We start from the raw sequence: 27,556 nt of genomic DNA, 5'->3' as shown, positions 1-27,556 counted from the left end.
GTCAACAGCAATCCTGTGCCCATAATCTGTCAATAAAGGACTAGAAGATAGAAAACACAAACTGTACATACCCAACAAATGAACCATACCCTCTAGCTTCTGGATTAACATGTTTATTAAAGTCAAATGAAGTAAACTGAGAAATGGTATAAAAAATTCTGAAACATGGCATCAATTTATACATTTCTTTCATTAAATGTTTTTATTCAAGTTGAGTCAAGCATTGCAACACTTGTGTGATCCTTTGCACCATCTAATCAATAAAATCGCCTTTTAAATCAAGGAAGAACATCAAATACCAACAACTTCATACACATTTTTGGTCAGTTTAGTCATGTTAGGGGCATAAATCAGAACAAGCAATATGTTTATGGATACATATTGTCTTACATGCCACCCACATTCTGATGTATGACCTGGATACACAATACAATAATATTTTGGGATAAAAAAATAAATAAAAAAATCAAAGACAAATATTTGCAGAACCAACTATTTCTTTTAGATTGTTGTTTTCGATTATCTGGATTAGGGGCGTCAAAGTACATTCCTGGAGGGCCAGAGTTGGACTGAGAAATTGAATCGGCTGCTTTTAAGCAGGTCAATCGCCAAACCATACTGGTCTCTGGCCCTCTCAAACAAACATATATCATTTACCAAATTTAGTAGGGGTGGCTAAGCAGAGCAATCACACAGTTTGCTGGACTCTGACCCTCCAGGACCTGACTCTGGTGTCCTCTGGTTTAGATGATGTCAAGATCGCCATCTTGAAGTACCTTTTCGAGCATTCTCTTAAATTCCACAATACAGTGCAACATCAGCAGTTCACTATTAAGACAAGAAAAAATTTCACTGCAAGGACTTCAACATTTTTAAGCTTTAAAAGAGGATCTCTCAGTCTTGTGGTATTTCAAATCAAGAAAATTCTAATATGCAATACTCATTCACATGAAAAAAAAAAGAAAAAGTATCTGCTTGTTCTTACAATTACAGCAACATGTGTGCCTGAGCAGTAACACTTTATAACTACCTGAAAGAAACAACATATATTCCTAGGTTTTTTTCACCCATGAGCACTTTGATGATGGAGGAATATATGCAGGTCCGAGAAAGTCTGGGTACATTCAGTGCATTCGTATAATACTTCTGCTGATGTGCCCTCTTTTGAATCAGCTTCCGATGCACTCCTTTCAACATCTACTTCTTGTTCTTCATTTTCTAAATACTCACTGTCATCTGCATCTGGAGATACTTCCTTGCCATTCTTCTCTAACCCTTCTTTTTCATGATTCTCTAAATGGCGATCTAAAGCAGATCGAAAAGTGAAGCGACATGGACAATGAGGACAACTTAGTAAAACTCGAGAAGGGTCTCTTCTGTGGTAACGCATATGTCGCTGATATACACTAAGCAGTCGAAAGACTTTACCACAGTCTTTGCATTTGTGTGCCATCCATGGTTTGTGAAAAGATTTTTCTTGAGTGTCGAGAATCTGGTCATCTTGTGGTTTTGGTGACTGTTGATCATTTTCCTGACTGTCATGATCATCCTCATCGTTGCTTTCCTGTATGTTTGATGACCCTTCACTACCACTTTCATTTTCAAGATCTAATAGGTCACGTTCAGGTGTCATCCCCATGTCTGACATATGGTACATGGCGACATGCCTGGTGACATCACATCTTTGCGGAAAGTGTTTACCACAATAAACACACGTGTGAAGGGTACCCTTGTGGTAACGCATATGACGAGAGAGACTACTAGAATGTACAAATACACGATGGCACAGTTTGCAAGGGTGAACCTTAGAACTGTGATTACTTCTGTTAGCACATCCTCTTGGCCTACCTCTCATCCGTGGTCTCAATGTATCCAATCGCTGCATTTGGTGTTTTGAAACCATCTGACGCATTATACCATAATAGTTTACAGGCTGCCATCTAAGCTGACGTGTTGATCTGTGGGAGTCTTCGTCACACTCATCATCTGGATGCTCGGAGAGATGATGCTTTTTCAAATCTGACAGGCAATCAAAACACCCCCCACACAAGCCACAGCGATAAGATCTATCAGCAGGCTCAGCTGAGTACGAGACATTTTTCTTATGGCTACTTTCATTACGTTCCTGCATGTTCTCTTTTTGTGTATTGTCTTCGTTTGTTTTGTTGACATTAGAATGATTAATCAGATGGCTTTGCAAGTCAGACAGCCAGAAAAAATGTAAGCCACAGATCTTGCAAGGGTAAGACCTATCCATACCATTTTCACGATCCTCTTCCAATTTACTTGAACTCTTTGATCCAAGAGACCGATGCCATTCTTTTTGGTGCAAGAGCATAGTTTCTTGTTTCAAGAACCTCTTCCCACAATGTCCACAGCTGTAAAAACGTTCATGGGCATGGTTCTGAAGGTGGCTCCGAAGACTCTCTCTGTCATAAAATGTCTTGCAACACAGGGTACATTTGAACCCTTGCTCAAGGGGACGATAGCGTTGATGCTGCTGTAAACTTCTCATGGTCCTGAAGACTTGACCACATCTTTCACATCTGCACTGAATATGCTCTCTTTCTGACATTTTGGTCTTGGGTAAAGACTCTTGACGGGGTGTCTGACTCCAGAATGGCTTTGATGCAGGTTTTCCAAATAAAAATGAGAAGTTGCTTAATGCAGATCTATCAACTACTGTGAGTGTTCCATTTTCATGGAGAGCAAATTCAATGGGAGTATCGCTACCATTTTTGGTGTTTTTGTTATTTGAAGAAATAGGGTCAGTGGGTCCGTGAATAGCCATATGGTTAATCAATTTTGGGTACTGACCAAATCCTTCCCCACACTCTGCACAAATGAAGTCATCTCCAGCTGATGCTTGGGGGTATGAATAATCCAACAAAGAGTTTGCCATGTCTATTGAATCAAGCAATGCTTGGGTTGAAAAACAATTTTTTTTTTATAAAAGTGAAAAAAGGGCTCTATTAGGCTTGGCGATTTTTACATAAAATTATATTAGAAATGAATGGTAAAACATGGAATGGTAAATATAGCAACTAACAGGAAACTATGTTACATAAAAGAAACCTCTGCTCATCTTATAGTGTCTGGATTTCACTTAATCCGGTTATTTGAAAGTAAGTGGGTTGAACAAATGATCAGTCCCTTGGATGTTGGGTCCCCCGAACGCAGCTCTGTACATGAAATAATGGACCCAAACCATATAAGGTAGGGGCTCCCTTTTCCAGCTTGTGGTCTTCAGTTAGGATAGCAGCATCTAAAAATAGAAAGAGAGACATTAAGACATGTATGTAAAAACTTTTGTATAGAGTTTATGTACAGTTTAAAAATATATATCTACATGCTTATTCACAGATAGATAGCAAAGACATGCAATACACTGGGGACAACAGGGCTGTAGCTCAAAAGGCACAACAATAAATAACTTAAATTTGATGACATGCAAAATAAAAAAGAAACAAACAAAAACAATAAACCACACACGCACCACTTAGCAGCAGCAGCAAAAAAGAGCTTTATCTAGTCACTTATCAGTGGTAAGGAGATGTTTGACCCATTATTCTATACAAAATTCCATTCACACATTTTTGGCAAGTGCTGCTTACTTTAGATCATACCACAGCATGTCAATAGAAGGTTAGACAACAATTTTAAAATAAAAAAAGACTGGCTCACTATCAAATTGTGCATAAAGATTCTACTTTAGAATTCGCTAGTTCCTCAATAACTAAGGTGCGTGGTGAGATGGTAAGGAGGAAGCTCCCTATATGAAGACTTCAAGGATACGCCTTTTAGGTTAAATCGAAAGAGCACTTTGTGAAATTTATACACTGCATTACACCAAAGGAACCTCATACCAACTCTTTAAGCATTGGGGTTTGGGGCTGTATTTGCTGCTTCCAATCCAGGACTGCTTCCCATTATTGATGGACCTATGAATTCTGCATCATACCAACAAACTCTACAGGACAATGTCAGGGTGTCCGTGAATTAAGCTTAACCATAAGTGTACACACAAGTTATTGTGTAAAATGACAAAAGCAGATGAAATTGAACATGTTGGAATTGCCAACTAAAAGTCCAGATCTTAACCCAATGGAAATGCTTTGAAAAGACCATAAAGCAGCAGTTCATGCAAAGACGCCCACTGACATCAAGTTGATCTGACATCACCAAGATCTGATCACATTGGGCAACACTTGTGGCTTGGTGATTAGCATGTGTGCATCTCAGCACTAGGGTCTTGGGTTCAAGTCCCTATCTGAGTGGACTTTCGATGTTCTCTGTGTAGGTTTCCTCTGGGGGGTCTGGTTTTATCCCACAGTCCAAAAACATGGAGTTTAGGTAAATTGGCTTTTGCCTGAAAATTTCTCGAACAGTATGTGTGACTAATAAAATACCAGTTTTCAAAGTATCCGTGTGTGTTTTTGACCTTCTCTTGTATACATTGAATAAATGAATGTTCAATTTATATAGTGCCTTTCAAAATACCCAAGGTCACTTTACAATTTAACACAACCAATCACACACTGGCAAGAAGCAGCAGCCAATTGCGCACAGTGTACTCTCTACAGGAAGCCACAGCCCCCTGGGGCTCAATTGGCTGCTGCTTCTTGTTGGTATGTAATTGGTTTTTTAAGATTTATACCCGTGTTAAATAAATTGTAAAATGTAAATGTTGTTTGTCTGCTTCACCACAATCTAGTACATCTGTTCATCTAGCACAGAATAGGATTTGCTTTTTGACTCGTGAAATTATCTTGTCCTTGTATTGCCCTTTCAAAGTTTTCCTTTGTACCAATTCCCTTGGATTGTACTGGCGGGGATCTATTAAAGTGGCTGAGTGCATTTCCTATATTAATTTCCAATACTGCCCAAAAAGCCATGTTGGGACTCTTCTAGAGTCAAAGTGATTTTAGTGGTATTAAGAATGAAAAAGCATTCTTAAATCTAAAATGTAATGGACTCGTTAGTCTCCAATGCATGAAGTCATTAAGAGCCTCTCTGTTCATGGTGATGGCAAATTTTATTTCAAGGACTATTCACTATACCTAGAACTAGGACTATTCATATAAACTAGGCAACCAAACACCTGAATGGTATTTGCTTGGCAGCCACCTAAATATTATTACAATGGTTATTATAATGACCTGCCCCACAAAAGATAATAAAGGAAAATAATTTAGCATGTATCTGAAGTGTTATCTGTATATGAGTGCCAAGCTCTTGATGAGAACAAATAAAAATTTTAAATGAGGTTCAACGAACTTGCTTCGGATCACTCAAAGACGCATGTAGCATTTCCAGATTTGGTTTGTGTTTGGGGAAACATACAGCTTGATTCATCCATTCTTTTGTATCTTGGTTGAATGTGTCTACAAAGAGAATTACATAAAAGCACCAAGTAGAGACCAAAAAAATGGACTGGCTTACCAGTGGATATGCTGATGCTGCCAGTGGACGTGCCGACAACACCGGCGGACGTGCCGACAACACCGGCGGACGCGCCACTGACGCAATGATGCCGTCATGAGGCTCAACATCTACAATGGAGGGACTGCATGGCCTAGATATAGAACTATAAATATGGACTCCTACTAGCTGAGCCCCCAGTGGAGGGTGGGTTCTTGGTCCTCCCAAGCTTTCTTCCTAATCTCCACCTAGAGAGTTTTTCCTTGTTACTGTTGCCCCTGGATTGCTAATTAGGGATCTGGACCCATGGTTTTTTTTTTTGTTTTTTTTTTTTTAGCATTTGCCAAATGCCAGTACAATAAGATGAATGTACATAAAACATTAGAGGTTCACAAAAGGTGCAGCCCATTAATTACTTACTAAAAACCACATCAGAAGGTCTTCACAGAGGTTATCAGATAGCCACCTCCAGTCATCTGCATTTCACTGAATTAAGCCCACAACACCTCCAGAAGGCTCAACAGTGATATCTTGTGTCCAATTCCCACACCCCTCCGAGCTCACTTTTAAAACCAAACCGCACCTCTTTAAAAACAAACTGGCCTGTCTGGTTATACTCTGCCACACAGGCACCAATAATGTATGTTCAGTGCTACAAAGTCCATCTGGATCTACCACATTACACAACAACATGACACCACCCACTCACCTACCCAGTCTTCTGTGTGTCTATGACACCAAGTATATCTGCCATAATGCTGTCAAAGTGCTTTTTCCCAGCTTGTCTATGCTCTCCTCATCCACAACCACTGGGGGACCTATAGGTAGGGCTGTGACAGTATGCACTTTTAAATGAACAAAAACTTACTCGTAAATACTCGCAAAATTATGGCCATAATATTGTTAATAATGACGTGAATAACGTTAATTATAAATATCTTATTTTTCAGTATTCATGTTCCTTGCAAGACAAACCAACATGCTAATTTTGTCCGGTTTAGGGGACGACCTAAAGAGGTGGCAATCTATGTCCAAAGCCACACTGGCTCAAGGGTGTTAATCATTTAAAATAAAACACACACTGGCTATACCGAAGTTCACCTCTGACCATGACTTCACAGTATTACAGCAGTATTATGTCTAAATATCTACACTTAGGACAAAACTAGAGTGCTCAATGTACTAAGTTATAATCACCAGACATGTGAACAAGTCACTAAGTTGCAAGTAACAAGTAAGTCCCAAGTCAATACAAGCGAGTCTCGAGTCAAGTCCCAAGTTTTAAACTTCAAGTCCTAGTCAAGTCACCAGATGTAATTTCAATATTTAACACAATTGATGCAGTTGATTAGTAGTATATTAAGTTAGTCAGACTAACCAACGTTAGGCGTTTCGGTTCGCTTGTGTGAGATGTCGCAATTGTCGTCGTCACCCCACCCCCCCAGTGACTTTCGTCCGTACGTCCGCCCCCCCCGGTCCCCGCTTTCGAATTATTGTTGGTGCGGACAGCTCACACAAGTTGCTCATGTGGACCCTTGTAAAAGTTAATTTCCGACCCCCCGAGTTATCACATCCCAGCTAGCTAGCTAACCGTTATAGCATTATGTTAAATATACATAGCAGACTTACTTTTGATTGTGCAGCCTCAAATGTCGAACAAAGTTTAAAGTGGCTGCCTCTCCAGCTCTTATCCTGACTCCACATGTCTTGCATGTCACAGTTCTTTTATTCACAACAGCATAATCTTTATAATTGAATAGGATAATTTTTGGGAGCATGTTGCTTGTCCTCTCCGCACAAATTCAACGCTGCTGCCCCCCGGTTACGGATAAACTGAGCTGATCAGTTCACTTTTTACAGCACCATTTAATACAAAATGATCCAGATAAGCATTTCAAGTCTTTTCAAGTCTTAAAGCTCAAGTCCGATTCCAAGTCCAAGTCAGTAAAGGTAAGTCTAAGTCGCAAGTCTTCAGTAATATTGTCGAGTCAAGTCACAAGTCATCAGTTTAGTGACTCGAGTCGGACTCGAGTCCAAGTCATGTGACTCGAGTCCACACGTCTGATAATCACTGTAACTCCCGAATAACATTTGTAGCGTCTTTATGCGTGTGCAAATGAGGGGACTCGGAATTTGGCACAACACATGATGGTTTGAAAAAATTTCTCCGTCGTGCCTGCTGGATGCATGCGCTAAATGAAAATGAGCACTTTCTTCTTTGATTTACAAGTTTGTCCTACCACCTGATTACCTTTCTGCTCCACACCTGACGGGTGAAGAAACATCTACAGAAAAGCTGCACCTCATTATAAACAGCAGGGTTCAAATCGTGGGGTGAAAAAGTAGTGGCTTATACTCCGGAAAATACGGTAATCGCACACAAAAATTCAGCGCACACCCCCCCATCCTCCAACCCCCATTTATTTAATGGACTGTTCCTCTCGTGTACACAGCGATCGCAATGAAAAAAAATTTTCCATGTTTTTTCGCAATGGAAATGATTCCTTTTATAGATAAATAAATAAACGGTGGTAATGAACTCAACACCGCGGTAGGCACTACATAACCGTGGTGTTGCGGTAATGCGGTTATCGTCACAGCCCTACCTATAGGACCTATTTACAATTGATATGACCATATACATACACCCAGTAATGGCCACTAGGGCGCTGTGGTACACACTTGGTACCCAGAGTGGTGGGCAGCCCTAGCTCTGACGCCCTAGCCCCGCCGTCACTGCTCAAGTGTTTGCGCAGTAACAGAAGGACGCTGAAAGTTCCAAGCAAAAATGTAATGCGACTTGCATACATTGCTCACACCTCTCCCCAAGTGATTTTCCACTTCTCTAGATTTTCCCAACAAAGCCACTGGCCTTGTTTCCATTGTGAAGCTGCTCTTGTGCACTGCTGTTCCGCTTTCTGACCCACAAAAAAAAACTAGCAGCCATTTGCCTTCTTTCTGGCAATGTGGCCTTACTTAGCACTTTCCACACATCACCACATTGCACCTGGCCAATCAAATCCTTGGCTAACTGCACCACCACTTGCTGATTGCACTTTTTTGTTGCTTTAGTGACTGACGCCACTGCTTTTATCAACACATCCTTAGACCCTTACAAATCATCTCAATGCAACACCTCTAGCCAGTACTTTATAGCCTTGTTCCTCTCCAGCCTCTCTACTTTCGTAATTATGTCAGTGTCCATCTAATACAGGAGTGGCCAACCTGCGGCTCGCGAGCCGCATGCGGCTCCCCAGGCGGTTCGCACGCTCACCTGCACTAACGGTCTGTGTCGTGGCCCGGTTACCTCATCACTCTGAGGGCGACACACTGCTACATCTTTGTGTTGCGCGGTTTGTTTACAAGCCTAGTGATCCGCTAATACTTTTAAAACCGGCATGGTGGAAAACGGGAGACTAGCGGCATGAAATGACTGCTTTGAGTCTCCTTGGTGAGACGCGGTCTTCTGTCACACATTTGGAATAAACCACATACGAGGTGCAGCAAAGGCACCGCAGACAACTGAGGGAGCTTCAAAACTACTGACACTGTCTGTTTTCTTCATAAAGGTGAGCGCAGGTCAGTGGCATTGTAACGAGTGTTGATAACGGAGTTCATCCACTTTTTACTTAGAAAACAACAGTTGCGTACATAACAGAGCTCATAGTGTGCTCCAAACGTGACAAAGCCTGAAGCATATCACACATTATGTTTATATCGAAGTCTGTGTTTGTTTTTTAATGTGCTGTTCGCTTAGCTTGAGTTCACCCCGGTATTTTCGTCAAACGCGCATGTGTGTGAGATGAAAACACGGTTTCCCAGTCAGGACAAGTGTGTGATATTTGTAATAAATCTGAGCAGAGGTATCTCTCCGCACGTGTATGTCTGTGTGTGAGAGAGAGAGAGAAAGGGATGAGTGATGCAGGGTTGCCAATGAGCGTGAGACACACATTTGACTGTCTTCACGCGCTCACACGCCATACATCCGATTTCTCACTCTGAAAAAAATGTAGTTTATTTATCTCTGATCTACATCTATGATTCAATGAGTTATGAATTTGCCAATCACTGGCGATTGATCGCGATATAATACTCAATTTGTGTCCATTTTACACCCCCCCGCTAATAATTTACACTCGGCACCCCCCCCCCCCCCCCCCCCCCGTCAACAATTTACAAGATCAATTCCAAGTGATCTTGAGAAGTTGGCAACCCTGGTTGTTCGAGCGTGCCCATGTATGATGTGACTCTTTGCCGTAACACAGTAAAAAAAGTGGCTCTTGGTCTCTGACGGGTTGGCCACCCCTGATCTAATACAATGCAGCAAGTCGACACCAGTCAACAAGACACACCACACTTTCAATTTTCCTGGAAAATAATGTAGTCCCAACATGCTTATTTGATGCTGTACTATGCCATATACTACTTAACTGACATGCTAGGTTTAATGGTCACCCCGACTCACCTAAAATGATAATTTATCTTCTCTAGCAACCAAAGGGTACATGGCAGAGTAGTTGTTTTGTCATGTCATCCTTGTATGCCCTAACTGGATGGGGCCAAAAAGTGACCTGGAGTTTCACTCGACATACAACCACACAGAACCCCGATAGACGCATCTATAACCATCATAAACACTAATGGTAAAATACAACCAGCTAGAAACAAAACAGCCTAGAAACCTTACCTGGTACCTGGAAGAAACCAAATGTTATCCACTAGAGGTTAAGCAGAATGCAATAGCCAAATCTAGGAAAACCATAGAAGGTCTCTATCCTCTTTCTTTGTCATTTGAATATGAAGCCAAATCATAGTGCTATAGTCCAAATAACCAGGCAAGCCAGTCATGCTTGCCTTTTGAACTGAAGTCACAATTAAGTCATTCACCTTCAAATATATGGCCAGCATCCACAGTACATTTTAAAAATCTTCCCCAACACAAGATATTTATAAGCTATACCCACAGAATCCTTCTCTTTTGGAATGTGGTAAACTTAAGAATTTAGTTTTTTAAACCCATTTTCTTCACTTTCTTTAATCTATGCTCTTCTTACAAAGAGATACTGTGCTTTTATAAATATCCCATGGATATTTCTAACTTTAAGATGAAACCAGGAGCCAGTTTTCCTGCTTATTTGAGAAGAGAGCTGCTGACCCTGAGAAGAAATTGATGAACTTGGATAAAACGTCGGATTCCTGTTGAGCTGAGTTGAGTAGAAGAGCTAGGGACCCTAAGGCCGGGGCTAAGCTAAAGGCTAAACTAAAGGCAAAGCTTTATAGGGAAAGTGAATTCGCTGCCAGTTTTGCTCCGATTGCCTGCTTCCCTTCCCTTCATGGTCTGTTTCGGTCTGGGATTTGGATACACCCTTTCTTCTACCACATTATCAGCCCTGCCCTACCAGTCAGACTGTCCTATATGTGTGTGGCCAGGGCACGCACAAGAAGAGAGAGACATGAGAGTCTTTTGGGCAGAGAGGACGAAGAGACCAGAGACTATTGTATACTCTGAATGCTGTGCTGGCCCCAAGAGTTAGCGTGTAAATCCATGAGTAGTGTTGTGCGTTTGTTCCAAGACAGTGGTGACCTGTATGCATTTCATTGTTGTTGACTTGTTTACTGGTTATAGGGAGTGGAGCCTTTTTGGTTTGGAATTTGAGTCATGTTCATTTTATTAGAGAATAAGAATAGAATTGTATTGTTTTATTTTAGGTAAGTGATAGTATTATTTTCTAGAAAGTGGGAGTTTTGTTTGTTTCCAAGTTTCCTTAAAAAAAAAAACAGATTATATGCAACCACTTATCAATCCATACCATATTTTACTCTACGTCTCGGTGCCTAGAAAAGGGTTGTAACACTGCAGAACAAGGGCGACGAGCTGACTTCACTGAACAACCAGCAGATTTAATGCGAACGCAACTTGTTTATATTTACGGAGACAGAGCTAGCCCAGCTCGTACCGTATGCTAACGTTGGACCTGCGGGGGATTCACTGCTGTGAGAGCAGACAGAGACATGTGAGAAAAGCAAAAGGTGGGGGGACTCATCATCAATGTTAACAACTGTTGGTGTAACCCAGGACATATCTATGTAAATACATAGATATCTATGGACATCTAACAGGACATATCTATATTCTGGGGATTTTTATTAAGCAACTTTGGACTCTACTTTAGCTGCTTTTACCAGGTTGTGGACTGTACAACAAAAAACAGGACAACTGACTTGCTATATGCTAATGTGAAGAAGGCATACAGAGTCACACCCTTCCCCCCACTAAGGAACTTTGATCACAACTTGATTCATCTACAACGGACATATACTCCACTGGTTCAAAAGCAGCCTGCTACAACTTGCTCCATCAGGAGGTGGTACCCAGAAATGGAAGAGATCCTCAGAAACTCCTTTGACACCATGGACTGGGATGTGCTGCTTAGCCCTCACTGTGAGGACACAGAGGGGATGACACACTGTCTCACAGATTCTCTCAACCTCTGTGCAGACATGATCTCCATTAAGACTGTACAATGTTACTTTAACAAGAACTGGGTAACGCAGGAATTCAAAGCTGCCCTTAACGGGAAGAAGGCCACCTTCTGGAACAAGAGCAGGGAAGTGATGCAGCACAGCAGGAGGTGAAACGCTGTGTGGGAGAAGCTATGGACATCTACAGGAGGAAGGAGCAGAAGCTGAAGGAGAACAATATGAGGGATGTCTGGGAAGGTGTAAGTCAAAGGAGTCAAAGGAGGGACAATGGGACAAAGGCAAATGAGATAAATGACTTCTTCATCCAAGCTTTAACCAGTTCTCTACCCCCAATCCCTTCCTCACAGCAACCCCCCAGTCATGGAGTCTTCTGGTAATCTGAGATGTTGTCATGCGTTCACTCTAGTTTGTCAGTCCCACCAGGATTTCGCGGGCCTTTTTTGTAATTGTTGCCATAGATAATCAATTCTTAACTTTGACATATGTGCTCTATGTGGTATGAAATAGTTTGGGCAGGAATGATCCCTCTCAAGATTTTGTATGCCCCGCCCCCTGAAACACAGGTGTTGGGACATAGAATGCACAATGATCCCTCTCACTTTCTTCAAATGATCCCTCGAAGTGCAACAGCTCGGTGGCAGAAATGGACTTTCCGTCTCTTAAAAGACTATGAAAAATCACTTGGAGTGGATGGGCTGGTGCTAGAAATGTTAAACTTGTTGGAAATACATGTATGAACCCATCGTTGTGAAACAATAAAACACTGAAAACAAAAAAAAAACAGTTTATCCCCGCTTTCATGTAGTGTACCGGGATACTGCTTTTCCCGATCTTTTTGCCGTTATTTTCGTCGCTCATGCTGCTTTCAGTATGCTCCTCTTGAACGTATATACGGAAGTAAGGCGGGTGTTTGTCGACGTCACATCAAGACGACATCAGTGATTGGTCAAATTTGCGGGAAAGTTTGAATTCGCGGGGTTTGCTTGAAGTTGCGTTGAAGTTGCAAATCGCAACATCGCGACTTTCTGGAGGGTCTGGTTTGTGATTTGGGTGGAAAACTGATTGGGTGAATCAGTCTGCTGGAGTCACACACCAATCATGGGCCTGTGTGCTGTGTACACTATATTGACAAAAGAAGAAGTCGCCAACTTTCTGCAGTCAATCATTACAGACATCCAAACTTCTTGTGCCCTTCAGATTACCTCAAGATCAGGGTGCAGAGAGCTTCATGGAATGGGTGTTCATGGTCGAGCAGCTGCATCCAAGCCATACATCACAAAGTGCAATGCAAAGCGTTGGACGCAGTGGTGTAAAGCACGCCACAACTGGACTCTAGAGCAGAGGAGGCACGTTCTCTTGAGTGACGAATTGTGCTTCTCCATCTGGCAATCTGATGAACTGGGTTTGGCGGTTGCCAGGAGAACAGTACTTGTCTGACTGCATTGTGCCAAGTGGAAAGTTTGATGGAGGGTGGGATTGTGGTGTGCTTTTCAGGAGCTGAGCTTGGCCCCTTAGTCCCAGTGAAAGGAACTCTGAATCCTTTCAGCATACCAAGACATTCCGGACAATTCCATGCTCCCAATTTTGTGGGAACAGTTTGGAGCTGGCCCCTTCCTCTTCCAACATGACTGTGCGCCAGTGCACAAAGCAAGGTCCATAAAGACATGGACGGCAGAGTCTGGTGTGGATGAACTTGACTGGACTGCACAGAGTCCCGATCTCAACCCAATAGATCACCTTTAGGATGAATTAGAGCAGAGACTGGGAGCCAGCATCAGTATGTATCATCCAACATCAGTATGTTACCTCACAAATGTGCTTCTGGAAGAAGCTCGCGGGCCAGAAATAGATAGCCCGCGCGCTATTTGAGTATGGGGGCTATAAACTGTTTAATTTGGTTAACACATCTTGGTTACATACTTCTACAAAAAAATTTTATTAAAGCACATAGAACATGGTTTGGCTTGCCAGAGGATGTGCCAATGCTTTGAATGGATACGCTGAAACTACCAGCAGACATGGCAATAACATCAGCAGACATGCCAATGCTGCCTCCTACCAGAGGCCAAATATCCTCCCATCCACATTGGAAGGTCTGGTCAGTCTTGAACTAGAACTACAAATATGGACTGCGACCATCTGGGCCACCCAGTGGGTTAAATTTTGAAGTTTCTTCTTAATCCACCTAGGGAGTTTCTCCTTGCCACTGTCGTCCCTGGCTTGCTCATTAGGGTTCTGGACCCGTCCGTTTGTTAAGCTACTTTGTGACGTGTTGTAAAAAGCTCGGAATAAAATGAACTTGAATTGACTTGAACAAACCATGGATGCTGCTGCCATGAGTCACTAGCCCACGACAGTCCACTCACAGTCTATTCCCCTTTATCAACTGCCTTACAGTGACAAGGTGAAATAGACAAGCAGTTATAATAGATAGGAACCATTTGCAGAGGTCTCTCTTGGAATTCAAAACTTTAGAAACTGACCAAACATAATTTGTTGTTATTATAAATGAACAAGGACTGCACAATGACCAATAATGCAATAATAATATAGATGTTCAAATTCATTTGTTACTTACAATTTCCTTGTGGTCCCCTCAGTTTAATTGGACACCCAAAACAGATTCTCGAAGATTTCTATGATGAAAAAGAAAAAAAAAACAGAAAAACATGGGTATGAGTATGGTAAAAACGATTTAAAAGTTATTGCGGTTGTTTATCAATTTCTGTTTAATGCATTTCTGTTTGATTTTACAGGACATTTTACAACAGCCTCTGCTCTGTGGCTGTAGGGACAGGGTACTCATGTACGTACAAAAACATTGTGTACGCTATGTTTCACACAAACAGTCAGATGTGTGTACCCCCACGACACTTTCACTTCAGGTGTACGCATGTTTCTAATGTGTTTGTCAATTAGCGACACTTAGAGGTGATGCATTGAAATTATAAGTATTAAGATATAATTTACGCACACATTGTAGTAAGCTTTTATTGTGTAAAATAAAGTAAATTAATCAGACAATTTCATTGCCTTACTGAAATAATCATTCAACGTGTTTCCACTTAGCCTAGATTACATAAACATGCATTAAATGTTGCACAAGAGTTCTTGGGAGATGGCAGCGTTGGCATTACTGGAAGATATTGCTAATGGCCGAATTCGCGGAGAGCACGTTTTCCATGATCTTTATGATTTTTTGGCCCATGATGATGACTGGCTTATAAGCCGTTTCAGATTTCCAAGAGCTGTCCTCTTGAGTTGGGTCCAGTTTTGGAGAGAGAAATGCGAGGGGTCACGCATTGCCAGTTCCTTTACAGGTGCTGACAACGCTCGGCTTCCTGGCAACTGGCTCGTTTCAAAGAGCAACTGGCAGACCTGTTGGGGATGTCCCAGTCATCTTCGAGCCGGGCCATGCCAACTGTTTTGGATGGGATCATCTGCATGTCAGCTAGGTATATAAAGTTCCCATATGAAGCGGTTGACCAGGTAAACATTAAAGAGCAATTTGCAGCGATAGCTGGTTTCCCTAATGTAATCGGAGCGATCGACTGCACACACATTTCTATAAAGGCACCATCTCAGGAGGAATTTGCTTATATGAATAGAAAGCACTTTTAATTCCATAAATGTGCAAATAATCGGTGATGCAAAAATGTGCCTTACTAATGTAGTGGCACATTGGCCTGGATCAACCCAATGATTCATACATCCTTACAAACAGCATGGTTGGGATAAGATTACAAGCTAGCAGAGTGCGTGATGGGTAAGCAACAAATTTAAAGCATTTAAATAAAAGCATTTGACAAGTTCCTCTTCTTTCCCTGTTTAGACATGATTTGTGATAGATTAGAGAGGAAACTCCTCCGGTGCAGGGAAAATTTAAATGAATTTGCATATTTATAGGAGGGCTTGTCACAGGAAGAGTCAGCCACTCTTGTTTGGGATGTACAAAAGAAATGTGCGTGGATTCCAGTGTACGCACGATTTGATACATCTGGATTTTTTTTTGCTTACGCCATTTTCTGGATTTGTACGTATGCCAATTTTTAGTAAGAAATCCACGCAAGTCTTTGTACATGAGGCCCCAGTCGTTGGACTTCTGCAATGTTTGTATCAAAATCAGATAAAATACCATATAGTTTAAAACATTTAAACGAGATTAAACATTTGCCATTTCTTTCTAACAAATATAAATATATTTTGTGTTTCAGTACAAGCTTTATATATATATATATATATATATATATATATATATATATATATATATATATATATATATATATATCTAGATTTTTTATCTAGATTAATCTCACTGAAATCTTGAAATTAATCTAGATTAATCTAGATTAAAATGGCTCATTCTGAATATGCGTGCTACCCAAGTAATGACTAAAAGTCTTTGAGATAGGGTTTCTTAATACAGAGGGTGCATTAGACCAAGGGCTCATCTTCAAAATGCATCAATGACTGCTTGAGAAAGCTGTTCTATAAAAAGCATGCTCAATAAAAATGTAGGCTACTCGTGTTCAACGGTTTATTCAGTTAAACATGAAAATAGTACTATAAGCCTACATACTTTAAGAGGGCATATTCAGTCAAACATGAATTTGTAAGCCTACATAGGCCTAATAACTCTGTATGTATTACTTATTCAAGTTACAAATATTACAGATATATTTGCGTAAATGTAAAAAAATTTGCTTGTTGCTGTTATTATAACATAAATCCTTTAAATTTGTTAGGTTATGAAACCCACATTACTCCATCAATCAACGATCAAACTATCCAAGTGAATAAAGAAAAATTATCAAATATATCACATTTACTTTGTTCAAAACTTGAAATATCAAATTACTGTGAAAATAGCGATTGTGCTTCAAAAATGCTCCCTCTGAAAAAGACTGAAGCGCAGCGATTTCTTTAGCCACAACAAAGCAGCTTTTACTGCCCTTTCATTTGTGGTTGTGAACACATTCTGTTGCGATTGCAGTTTGCTTTTTAATTCTTCGACAATTCGTCGTTTTTCTTGATGGCTAATTTTGGCATACTTAGCTCCGTGTTTGGTCGCAAAATGCCGACATATATTGTACTCTGACAACTGCCACCGCTTCATACCCATTTTTCTCCTTGAAGCACAAACATCACTTTCATATCTTTCTTGAAACACCCTTCTATCTGCATCGATTCTTCTCTTCCTGGACATTTTGGGATCATTATTTTATCGCATCGATATGGAAACACTGCAGTGTCCAGATGCCATCACTTCGCGGGTAACATAATTGTTGGAAATGTAGTTTTTGCTCACTTTAACTTATTTTTTGACAATTTGCCTTTTTAAGCTCTCGCAGGCCACATAAAATGATGCAGCGGGCCACATTTGGCCCATGAGTTTGACACCTGTGGTTTAAATGGTACTTCAAACTGGTAGAAATCCTACAATAAACTAATTTCGCGTTGCATAAGGTGCAAACAACTTTAGTCTTGTCAATGTCTCCATTAGGAAGCTTCTTAAAAATGAATTTTCCATGAAGCAAACCTGGCAGCTTCGTGGCTGCATCCATGTAAGCCAGGGGTGCACAACATGCGGCCCGCGGGCGCCTCCGTTGCAGCCGCCCCCCCCCCTCGCTCAACAATTTAAACTCGCACATTTCGACCAGCTTTACATTTAATTTTGGCTCGGCTCCTCCTTCAAGTTGTGCGTCCCTGATGTAAGCACACATGCAAATAGCTGTGGGTGGTAATTCACAGGTTTGAAAACTTGTTCTCGCCGCCTACTGTGCAATTTGGTTAGGAATACACTAGGGCTGGACCCGAATATTCAGATATTCGGTCATTGAGTAGGTATTCGGTTTTTAATTTTGGTATTCGGATATTCGTGGTTTTTTTTCTTAGCTCCGCCTCACTCTAACGTTACAGTTCCGTTCAGGTTAATGGCGGTATATGAGAGGCAAAATGCATTAGGTATTAGCAGTGCTTAATTTGTAAATCAAACGATGCCGGAACGCAAACAGCGGACAACATAAAATGTTGCCGGATCGAGGCAGACAGTTACCGGAACGCACGCTTCAAAATTAAAGAGTTCCCGGATCATATTCCAGCAGGATCCGGCTCAAATTAAGCCCTGGGTATTAGGTATTTTTAATGTGTGTGCTCCGTTATTAAATTTGGCGTTTGTTTAAGCTTCCCTGTAATCTATAATAATTTAATATTGATTTCTTTTGAAGCTATTAAAAGTCTGTTGTTTACAGAATGTTTCTCCCCGCGTTTCATGTCTTTTTTTGTGTTTCCCCCCCGATTTTTTCGCTGCGCACATCGGCCCAGTGTCCGCGGCTGCTCCGCTGCGCAAGCCGGCCCAGTGAATAGCTGTGTTTTTGTGTTTTAGTACTTGGGTTATAGGCCGACTTGAAACAAAAAAATTTGTTTGTCCAGAAAGTATTTTATATTCTTAAACATTGTTAATTATATTACAGTGGACGAAAGTCATTGTAAATTGTGTTGTTGGCCGTTTCAGTTTAATGATGTGCAGTGCGTAGCTAAATAGCTGTTTTTTGTGGTTTTGCACTTAAGCTATAAGCTCAATATAAAAAAGTTCATTTGTTTAGAACAGGGTTAATCAACTATATTGTTCTGCGGGCCAAATTTGGCAGATAGCTCTGGCCTGCGGTCCGGGGGACGTAACACTCGTGACGGAGTTCAGCGCTATTTTCAATATTTTCAATAGCGGTGAAATAAATGCTCCGGTTTAAAATGAATTCTCCCGTCAAAATTAAGAAATATTTTAAACAATTTATTCTGGGTCCGGATGGGATGGCATTTCCGTATCCAGTAAATCAGGAATGAGATTGGGTCCGGACAGGACTGCGTTCGGGTCCGGATCCGGACCGCGGTCCGCCAGTTTCTGACCCGTTTTAGAAAGTATTTTATATTCTTAATATAATTTGTTTTTAATCCGTCTTATTTAAAAACGAAGCTTCGAATATTCGCTTCGAATCAGTGCCGAATATCCGGAGCTCAAAAAACGCTATTCGGGCCAGCCCTAGAATACACCAGAGCTAAACTATCTGCATCCCAGCTCCCAACCCAACTTTAAGAATAGATTAACGGTGATATTTTTTATATCGCCCGATAAGAGTATCACATTATCGGACGCCGTTAACGGCCCACCACTAACACACACACACAGAGGTACCTTGAGATACGAGACCAACATACACATTTTTAGATACGAACTGCGACTCAGTCCGTATTTTTGCTTTGGAACCGAGCAAAATTCTGAGATGCGAGTCGTTATTCGGGAAGCTGCCGCTAGTTCGTTTTCATAGTTTCATTTTAAATAAAGATAATGCAGTTTTAGTTTATGTGACTACAGCGCCTGCATCCCTCCCTTCCTTCACCAGACACTCGTCTGTCTCCACGATAAGAATACAGCACTAAATTTCTTTTATTTCATATATTTAGTTATGCATTTGTAAAGTTTACATGTGTTTCTTTAACTAAAGACATGTTTTCATAATTTAGGAAGTGTAAGGGAATTTGTGATTTACTGTGTGACCCTCAATCAGGACACTGGCATTCAGTTCACTCCCTTATCTGTATGTCTGCTCCTCAGTTAAAACTTCTCTGTCTGTCTGTCTCTCTCTCTCCTCTCTCTCTCTCCCCGTGTCTCCCTGTACTTTTCCACTACCCCTAGATCCAGTCTGTACCTTCTCTCATGATAAGGAGAACACCAATCATACATGTTATTATATAGCTATGGAACACCGAGGAATGAACAAATGTATAATCCTGATTATGAAACCTGATGGTTTTGATCTACGTCTAAAGGACGATTTCAGAAATATTAACAGGAAGGTTTGGTGATGTTTCACAGGGCTGGAAGGGATTAAATCTATTTGTAATTTTAAATAGGAGAAATTTGTTTGCTATATGAGCTCGGTTAAACTCGTATCTCAAGGTACCACTGTAGCTCCATCAACCATTTTCACCCACAAGACAATCAGAATAATAGTCCTTTGTTCATCCTTATTTTTACTTTCAACTCTCAATCAAAGCCATTCGGAATGTCAGGAACAGTGAGTGTTATTTTCAGTGCCATGGCAAACACTTATGTTCTTTCCAGGCTCCAGTCTGAATTGTCGATCTCAAATTGACAAAATTGACAAATTCAAATTGTGAATATAAAAACGTCTTCATATGCCACTATGGTAAGAGACTATGGTAAGTAAAGTCTTTGCAGCTCTGGGATCCTTATGCGAGTTATCTTCTTCTTCTATCGGCAATTCCCGTTTAGGGGTTGCCACAGCGGATCTGTCCATGACAATTGCGAACAGGAAGGGACTCAGGGCTGATCCCTGATGTAGTCCTACCCCCACTTTAAACCCGTCTGTCATTCCTACCACACATCTCACTGCTGTCACACTGTTCACATACATATCCTGCACTACCTTCACATACTTTTCTGCTACTCCTGACTTCCTCATACAATACCACAGCTCCTGTCTCGGTACTCTATCATAAGCTTTCTCTAAGTCAACAAACACACAATGTAACTCCTTCTGTCCTTCCCTATACTTCTCCATTAACACTCAAAACAAACATAGCATCTGTGGTGCACTTCGCTGGCATGAAACCATACTGCTGCTCACAGATCCCTACCTCTCCTCTAAGCCTAGCTTCCACTACTCTTTCCCAGATTTTCAGGCTGTGACTGATCAACTTTATTCTCCTGTAATTACAACAGCTCTGAACGTCACCCTTATTCTTGAAAATCGGCACCATTATGCTTCGTCTCCACTCCTCAGGCATCTTCTGACCTTCCAAGATTCAGTTAAATAATCCAGTCCAAAACTCCACTGCTGTCTCTCCCAAACATTTCCATGACTCCACTGGAATATCATCCGGTCCAACTGCCTTACCATACTTCATTCTCCGAATTGCAGCCTTTAATTCCTCCTTGCTCACCTGAGACACTTCCTGATTCATAACCTCTACCTCTTCTAACCTTCTTTCCCTTTCATTCTCTTGATTCATCAATCCTTATGCGAGTTATAAATATTTATATTTCTGTACAAAGAAATATTGGCAAGCAAAAACATTTTTTCCTGCAGCAGAACAGTGATTCTACAAATGTATTGCTAATTAAATATTTTTCTTAAATGAAATACGCCTGCTTGTAACATTTATAACAATTTATAATATTTTTATACAGGTGAATCCTTCATCTGCACCTATTTCCATCCTTGGTTGAACACAAGCAAGGTAAGGTATTTAAATATCATCACTAAAACCCAGACAGCACTTTATGCTGAGTGCATGGTATAAGATTTTAGTGGCGCTTTCCCATTTGCCAAAAGTTTTGAGTTGTAGAGAATACTAGATGGAAGGCAAATCAGAGTTCACAAGGGGCTTATTCGGTAACTATGTATGACTTACATAGTTTTTTTTAGATTTACCGATGCATGCTGGCTCCTGAAAAATATCTAGCAGGTTAAATATATGGACCAGTCATTGACTCCAAATCCTGTAGCGTGACCAACTAACATTGCAACTAACACCAATTATGGAAGAAATCTGAACAGGCAATACAGTGAGTCCAAGCTTAATGACGGGTCTGGTTAACGACGGACCGACTTTTTTTTTTTTTCACACAGTGGAGCAGTGGCAGCACAGTGGAGTGTTGGGTACAATAAGCTGGGCTGAGGCAGCTGGCAGTGCAGCCTCCACTGCAGCCCATCTCGGCAAACCAATCGCTCTCTCTCACGCTGTACGCACACACAAGAACATTGTTATTTTTTTTCCCTATATTTACGATCAAAGCGTATCTAAATCTAGGGTCACACAACGACGAAAACTGCATAACGATGAAAACTGCTTTACGATGGACTTTTCAGTCTCTATCCCTGTCGTTAAGTGGGGACTCACTGTACTGATTCCAGACCAATATGCCAATATATTCATATCCCACTGAATGGACTTTTATGAAGTCGCTCAAGGGGAAGACTTGATACTAGGGGTGTCACGATTTCGATATATAATCTAAATTGATCGAAATTGTCATGATCTCGAGCCTCGAAGTCAAAAAGAGGATAGAGGATCCCCCCCTCTAAGCTACGTAAGCACCCACACTACGCAAAGTAAAGCCTGGTTTATACTTGATGCGTCGCGAGGGTCTGCGCGCCAAAAATTACGTTGTCGCGGTGGCTCCGCCCATGTGCGTGGGCCTCACACACTGGTGATTCACGAGGTCATGCACCTCTCGAATTTTGTAACTTCACGCGCGCCACGCTTCAGCGCAATGAACCAAGTCATGTTTGCTGGGCTCATTCATACACCTTAAATACAAGGTGGAATTAAAGCACTTGTAGGCCTAGTGTCACTTTCAAGGGCCGTTTAAATAATTCTCAGCACGTTAAACCCAAGTTAAATATTTATACATATACTCGTAATGATTCAAAATAATTCGCTTTTTCATCACAATATTTAATGGTTGTTTATTTTCAAAACACCCAACCTTAACGTCTTCACGTTCTCGTGTTTTGCCCTGAAATTACAAGAGGCTCATATTTGTTAACGTAATACAAGAGAACTGATCAGTCAGATAGCCATTTGTTGTGAAACGAAGTAGTTTCATTTTCAAGCACTTTAGCCTAAATTCCAGCACTTTTCAAACCTGAAACACAAAGCAACATTAAAATTAGTCAGGTAAATGTTCCTTCCCCTGTTTTTGAGGGGTATTTCTTTACACTACCACATATTGTTTCGGAGAACACTGCAAAGAATGTGACGCGCCAAGTAGGGGTGACCTGCAATAGTCGCTGATTCGACTATTCGATTGGAGGACCCTAGTCGACTATGAACGTCATAGTAGCCAAAAGCTACAGGGTCGTTAACATCTGCCGAGATTATAATGGCTACTAAAAAAACTTAGTGTGGGAGTATTTTGAAAAAGATGAATAAAACATGCATGTCATCAACGTCTTTCATTTCACACGACAACGACCAACATGGCATATCATTTAAAACGGGTAAGGCGAAGAAAAAAAAAACAAACACGGTGCGTCTCGACAAGTAGGCCTATAAAAATTTTTTGTTGTTGTTGCTTTTTAAACCCCGTTACTTGAACCTTTCCTTATAATTTTTTTGCTGTTGTGTGGCAATTTTTTAAATATTTTCAGGCAGGCATATTTTATTTAAAATATTTTTGACATTTTGCACGGTGCCTGTCTGACAGTTCGATATGCGCACTGATGCTGACTTTTTTTTTGTTAATGTTCTCTAACATTTCATAAAAAAAAAAGTAAATAAATAAAAGCTGAATAAAGCCAACCTACAATGTTTATTCATTTATCTGAATGTTGTAGGTTTTTCCTTTAAAGTGGAAAAAGTCCTGAATGAGAACGGGATCCCGTTTAAGGTGCTCTAGAAAAAAATCCTGATTCGACTATTAGCCGACTAAAGGGAAAATCTGACTAATCAAATTCGACTATGAAAATCCTTAGTTGAAGACACCTCTAGCACAAAGTATAAACGCCTCCGCCGTTCGTGGAGGTGTGCGGAGTCGCGCGCTATGGTCACTTGTGAAAGTATAATTCAGCCTTTAACCTATTTGCCTTAGTCAGCATGCCAAATTCTGCACATTCAGCAGGATGTTTTAAATGTCTTATGTTGCTCTTCTGAATGTTTTCAGAGTCGATCCTCCAAGACTTACTATTGCCAGGCATGTACTGCATACAGCGATCTTGTTTTTTTTACTCATTGTGAAGAACATCCACATTGAAAACATGGCTCTGGCTGACAAAAATCCCTAATCCCTCATTAGAATATACTACACAGGGACAGACTATTTGACTTACTAAGTACTAAAACTACCACTGAAATCGGGGACTTCCTTATCAACATCTATTAGCATTGGCCTCAACCATTTTTGTTTTTAAGTTTAAGCTCCATGCATGGACTACAGCTAGTAAAATTAATTTGGTGTTCACATGTGGCTGCGTTTGGGCCACTGTGCACAAGAATAAATGCGAAAGGGATGGTATTGGTTATATCAGTTGGAGTATGCCCATGAGAGAACAGGGAAGTCAACATAGTTACATCAAAACTAATACAGTTCTAAGATTTTGAGCAACTGCACATTCTTCTATAGACATGAATATTAAACTCACCAAGAAACAATGCAGTACACTAGAAGATTCTAGAGTTAGTAGGCTAATTCATTACTCGTATTTAAAAAAAATGAAATGTGCCATATTTTGTCAATTGTGATTTTTACACCCCAATCAAAATTTGTCCTCCGCTTTTAACCCATCTGTGCAGTCACAACACACACACACACACACACACACACACACACACACACACACACTAGTGATTACTAGGGGGCTGTGGATCACACGTGCCCAGAGCAGTGGGCAGCCCTACCCCGGCACCCGGGGAGCAGTTGGGGTTAGGTGCCGGGCTAGGGCTGCCCACCGCCCATTTAGTGCTGGGTGGTATACTGGTTCGCACAGACAACCGGTGTTGTCTGCACCACCCATAAAGCTAGCTTATACTGCACCGCAACTGATGAGAGGGTCCTCGCAGAAAAATGAGCTTGTGCACCCCTCGATTTTTGTAGCTTTGCGTGTTCCGCTCTACAGCAGTTTTGCGCCAAGTTATGTTTGCAGGGCTCATACATCTTTACAAGGTGGAATTCAAGCACTTATGGAACTTTCAAGGTCTATTTTCAAATTTTTCCAGCACCTTCAGCTTAATTAAGTTACATATTTATACAAAATAATTATTTTGTTTATATATAACAATATATATATATATATATATATATATATATATATATATATATATATATATATATATATATATATATATATATATATATATTATATATATAAAATTTTGTATAAATATGTAACTTAATCGTCGAAATGATTCAAAATATTTAGCTTTTTGTCACATTAAAAGAGATGGTACCGTCTCCCAAGTATTCAACCACTGTTATTATTTATTTGTTTAAATATTATTTAATTAAAGGTAAGATATTTGGGACATTTCAGTACAATACAATCATCTACTTTATGTCTAAATACCTCTTATTTGTTATTGACAAACCGGTGTGCAATTTATAATATTACTGTAGCTGCTTCACATAGGTTGTATAAACCTGCAGTTTTGGTGTTGTCTGAAAAGTGTTTTAAATAAAAAGTTATTTTTTTTTACTGCAACTGTCATGCTATATCAGGGGTGCTCATTACGTCGATCGCGATCGTGTCGGTCGATCGCGAAGGAATGTGCGTAGCCCGTTCGCCACCTCACAATCCCCAACTCCCCGGTAGATCTTTCTGACTTGGTCATCTTCTAAGTATCTCGCAAGCTGAAAACTTGTGGGCACCCCTGTGCTATATGATTCATCCACTTATTTAGTGCTACCATTTGAAAACTGATCATGTGGGGCCATGCAAATCTGTATTACATGTAACCTAATACTTAGGTGGAGACATTTCTAACAGTGGAATAGAGTACTCAAACACCCTACTGCAGTAATGTATTTCACAATCAATGCAGTTAACATCAGGCACGGGGGGGAAACCATCAAATACTGTGAAACCAATATAATTTCAAAAAATACCACCCAGCACTACTCATATTCATAATTCTGTATGTTCAACAAAGCCAAAAATGATCAACCTAAATTTTGTGTGCATTGTTCACAGTAAGAAATGTTTCAAACAATTCAAGTCTTTTCCACGATGAGCAGCTGATGTATTCGGCCATTGGTACAACCTGTTAAACCTGCTAGACAGAACAGTGGAAGTCGCACAAGAATAATGGTTCAAGTAGTGTTTAGAACAGGGGGGTCCACACTTTTTGCAATGAGAATGAGGGCCAGATTTGTTAAAGTGAAACTGCGTTGGGTCCAACCATTATTATTGCATATTATTGATTATGACCAACACTGCGGACGGGTAGAAATTTGAACCGTGCGCCGGACTTTGGACATGCATGGCTTGTTATACTCATTAAAACCTGGTAAACATGGAACTAAATGAAGTTCATATTGAACCGTTCCCCTGATGCCAAAATAAGAGCTAAAAAATTAAGTGTGTGATTCCACTTAGAGGTGGGGTATATCACTACATTCACAAACATGAATGAATGCTTACAAGATGGCTATACTGATTGGCATATCATACCATGTTACATTTGACTTTACATCTTTTTTAATGAACATTACTAAATACCTGTTATGTAATGAATGTGTTATTTTGTGATGCACATTCCATGTTACAGATTTATTTGCACACATTGGTAACTTTAATACACCGTAAATGAAATATAACACATATTAAAGCAGCATTTGTTTATGTTATGGCTCAGGTAGGATTCTAAAATATTGAACAATACTGAACTACTAATAATGAACTACAGATTGCAGGATCATCTCAGCAAGTGCTACAGTTTCACATTATAGAAAGCTGGAGGCTGGAGCCTTGAAGCTAGAGCTATGCGCGACACGCTATCTGTTTTAGAAATTTCAAGTACATGAAATTAGGGCATTGGTTGAGTTTATATTTGAAATCATGCAAGACACATGCCCATAGAGGCAATATGAGAGAGAGAATATGTATGTGTTGTGCATGTGTGTTTTAATATATTTTACTGAAATACCTAACGCAGGTTTTATTCTATTTTGTTTTGTGATGGACAAATTCCATGTCATGCTGAATACTTACAAAATCCATACAATATTACGTGTGTACATTATATAGATAGACACGCGCTCGCATTCTCTCTCTCTCTCTCTCTCTCTCTCTCTCTCAGACAGAGGAAGAGAGGTAGTAAAACATTGCAGTGAACACTCAAAAAGAAGGACCCTTTCTGTAAATAGCAGCTCCCTAAATTCACGGGATACAGTCCAACCATATCGGTCCCTGTATCCGTCATACAAACAACAAAACTAGCGACAACAAAGTTATGCTACAGCAAAGAGTGGCTAGTTACATTAGCCAGGACGCCACATATGTTCGGTTAATTTACAGGAATATTCGCTCTAATTAATATTCTAATTAGCCTATAACCCCGTTATACTTAGTTACACTACACACACACACACACACACACACACACACACACACACACACACACACACACACACTCAGTTAGCTAGCTAATTAGCTTAGGTTAGCTAGTTACACCTTCGCTGGTAAACAACGATATGCTAGCTAGCTAGTAACTGCTTAACATTTTGCGCTACTCGGCTAGGTTAGCTAGGTCGGTAAAAAGAGACAGAAAACAACTTGAACAGAGGTAATTCGTAAGGTGTTAAACTAAACAAAGAAGCAATTTCTTAATCTTTATTCACCGATTTTGGTAACCTCGTTACCCGCTAGCTAGCTAGTTAGCTTAGCTCGTCTAAACAACAGGAACGCTCACCCAACGACGGCTCCGCGGGCATTTGTGCCTTTTAACTTTGCACTTTAACGTTTATCCTCCTTTTTGCGTAGCGTCGATTCACCTTGTCGTATAGTCCCGGTTCATCTCACTACAACGAGACGGACAGCAAGCCAACCGAAATCACCACCTCGCTAAATAAGACGAGGTGAGGAGTGCTGTGTCCTCGCCGCCTTTCCGTTGCCCTACTTTCTCGCGCTTT

General features: G+C 40.6%; 1 protein-coding gene across 2 annotated transcripts; it reads right to left on the bottom strand.

The window, feature by feature from the left end:
* Window positions 1-97: 97 nt before the first annotated feature.
* LOC143473269 (uncharacterized) lies at window positions 98-27,556 on the bottom strand. Of its 2 annotated transcripts, none has more exons than XM_076970163.1 (3): window positions 27,337-27,556; window positions 14,483-14,540; window positions 98-3,265 (listed from the first exon to the last, which is right to left on the bottom strand). In XM_076970163.1, the coding sequence occupies exon 3, from the start codon at window positions 2,900-2,902 to the stop codon at window positions 1,064-1,066; it is 1,839 nt and encodes a 612-aa protein (XP_076826278.1). In that variant the 5' UTR covers window positions 2,903-3,265; window positions 14,483-14,540; window positions 27,337-27,556; the 3' UTR covers window positions 98-1,063. The 2 variants fall into 2 exon arrangements, with proteins under 2 accessions (XP_076826278.1, XP_076826279.1); XM_076970164.1 differs by having other exon boundaries at window positions 27,419-27,552.

The sequence above is a fragment of the Brachyhypopomus gauderio genome, chromosome 13 (genome assembly GCF_052324685.1).
Source record: "Brachyhypopomus gauderio isolate BG-103 chromosome 13, BGAUD_0.2, whole genome shotgun sequence".
Taxonomy (NCBI): domain Eukaryota; kingdom Metazoa; phylum Chordata; class Actinopteri; order Gymnotiformes; family Hypopomidae; genus Brachyhypopomus; species Brachyhypopomus gauderio.
The sequence above is the reverse complement of the archived record's forward strand: the minus strand, read 5'-3'. Positions and strand labels throughout refer to the sequence as shown.

Coding starts and splice junctions, on each gene's coding strand:
- LOC143473269 (XM_076970163.1), bottom strand. CDS start 2,902: ATGGCAAACTCTTTGTTGGATTATTCATACCCCCAAGCATCAGCTGGA.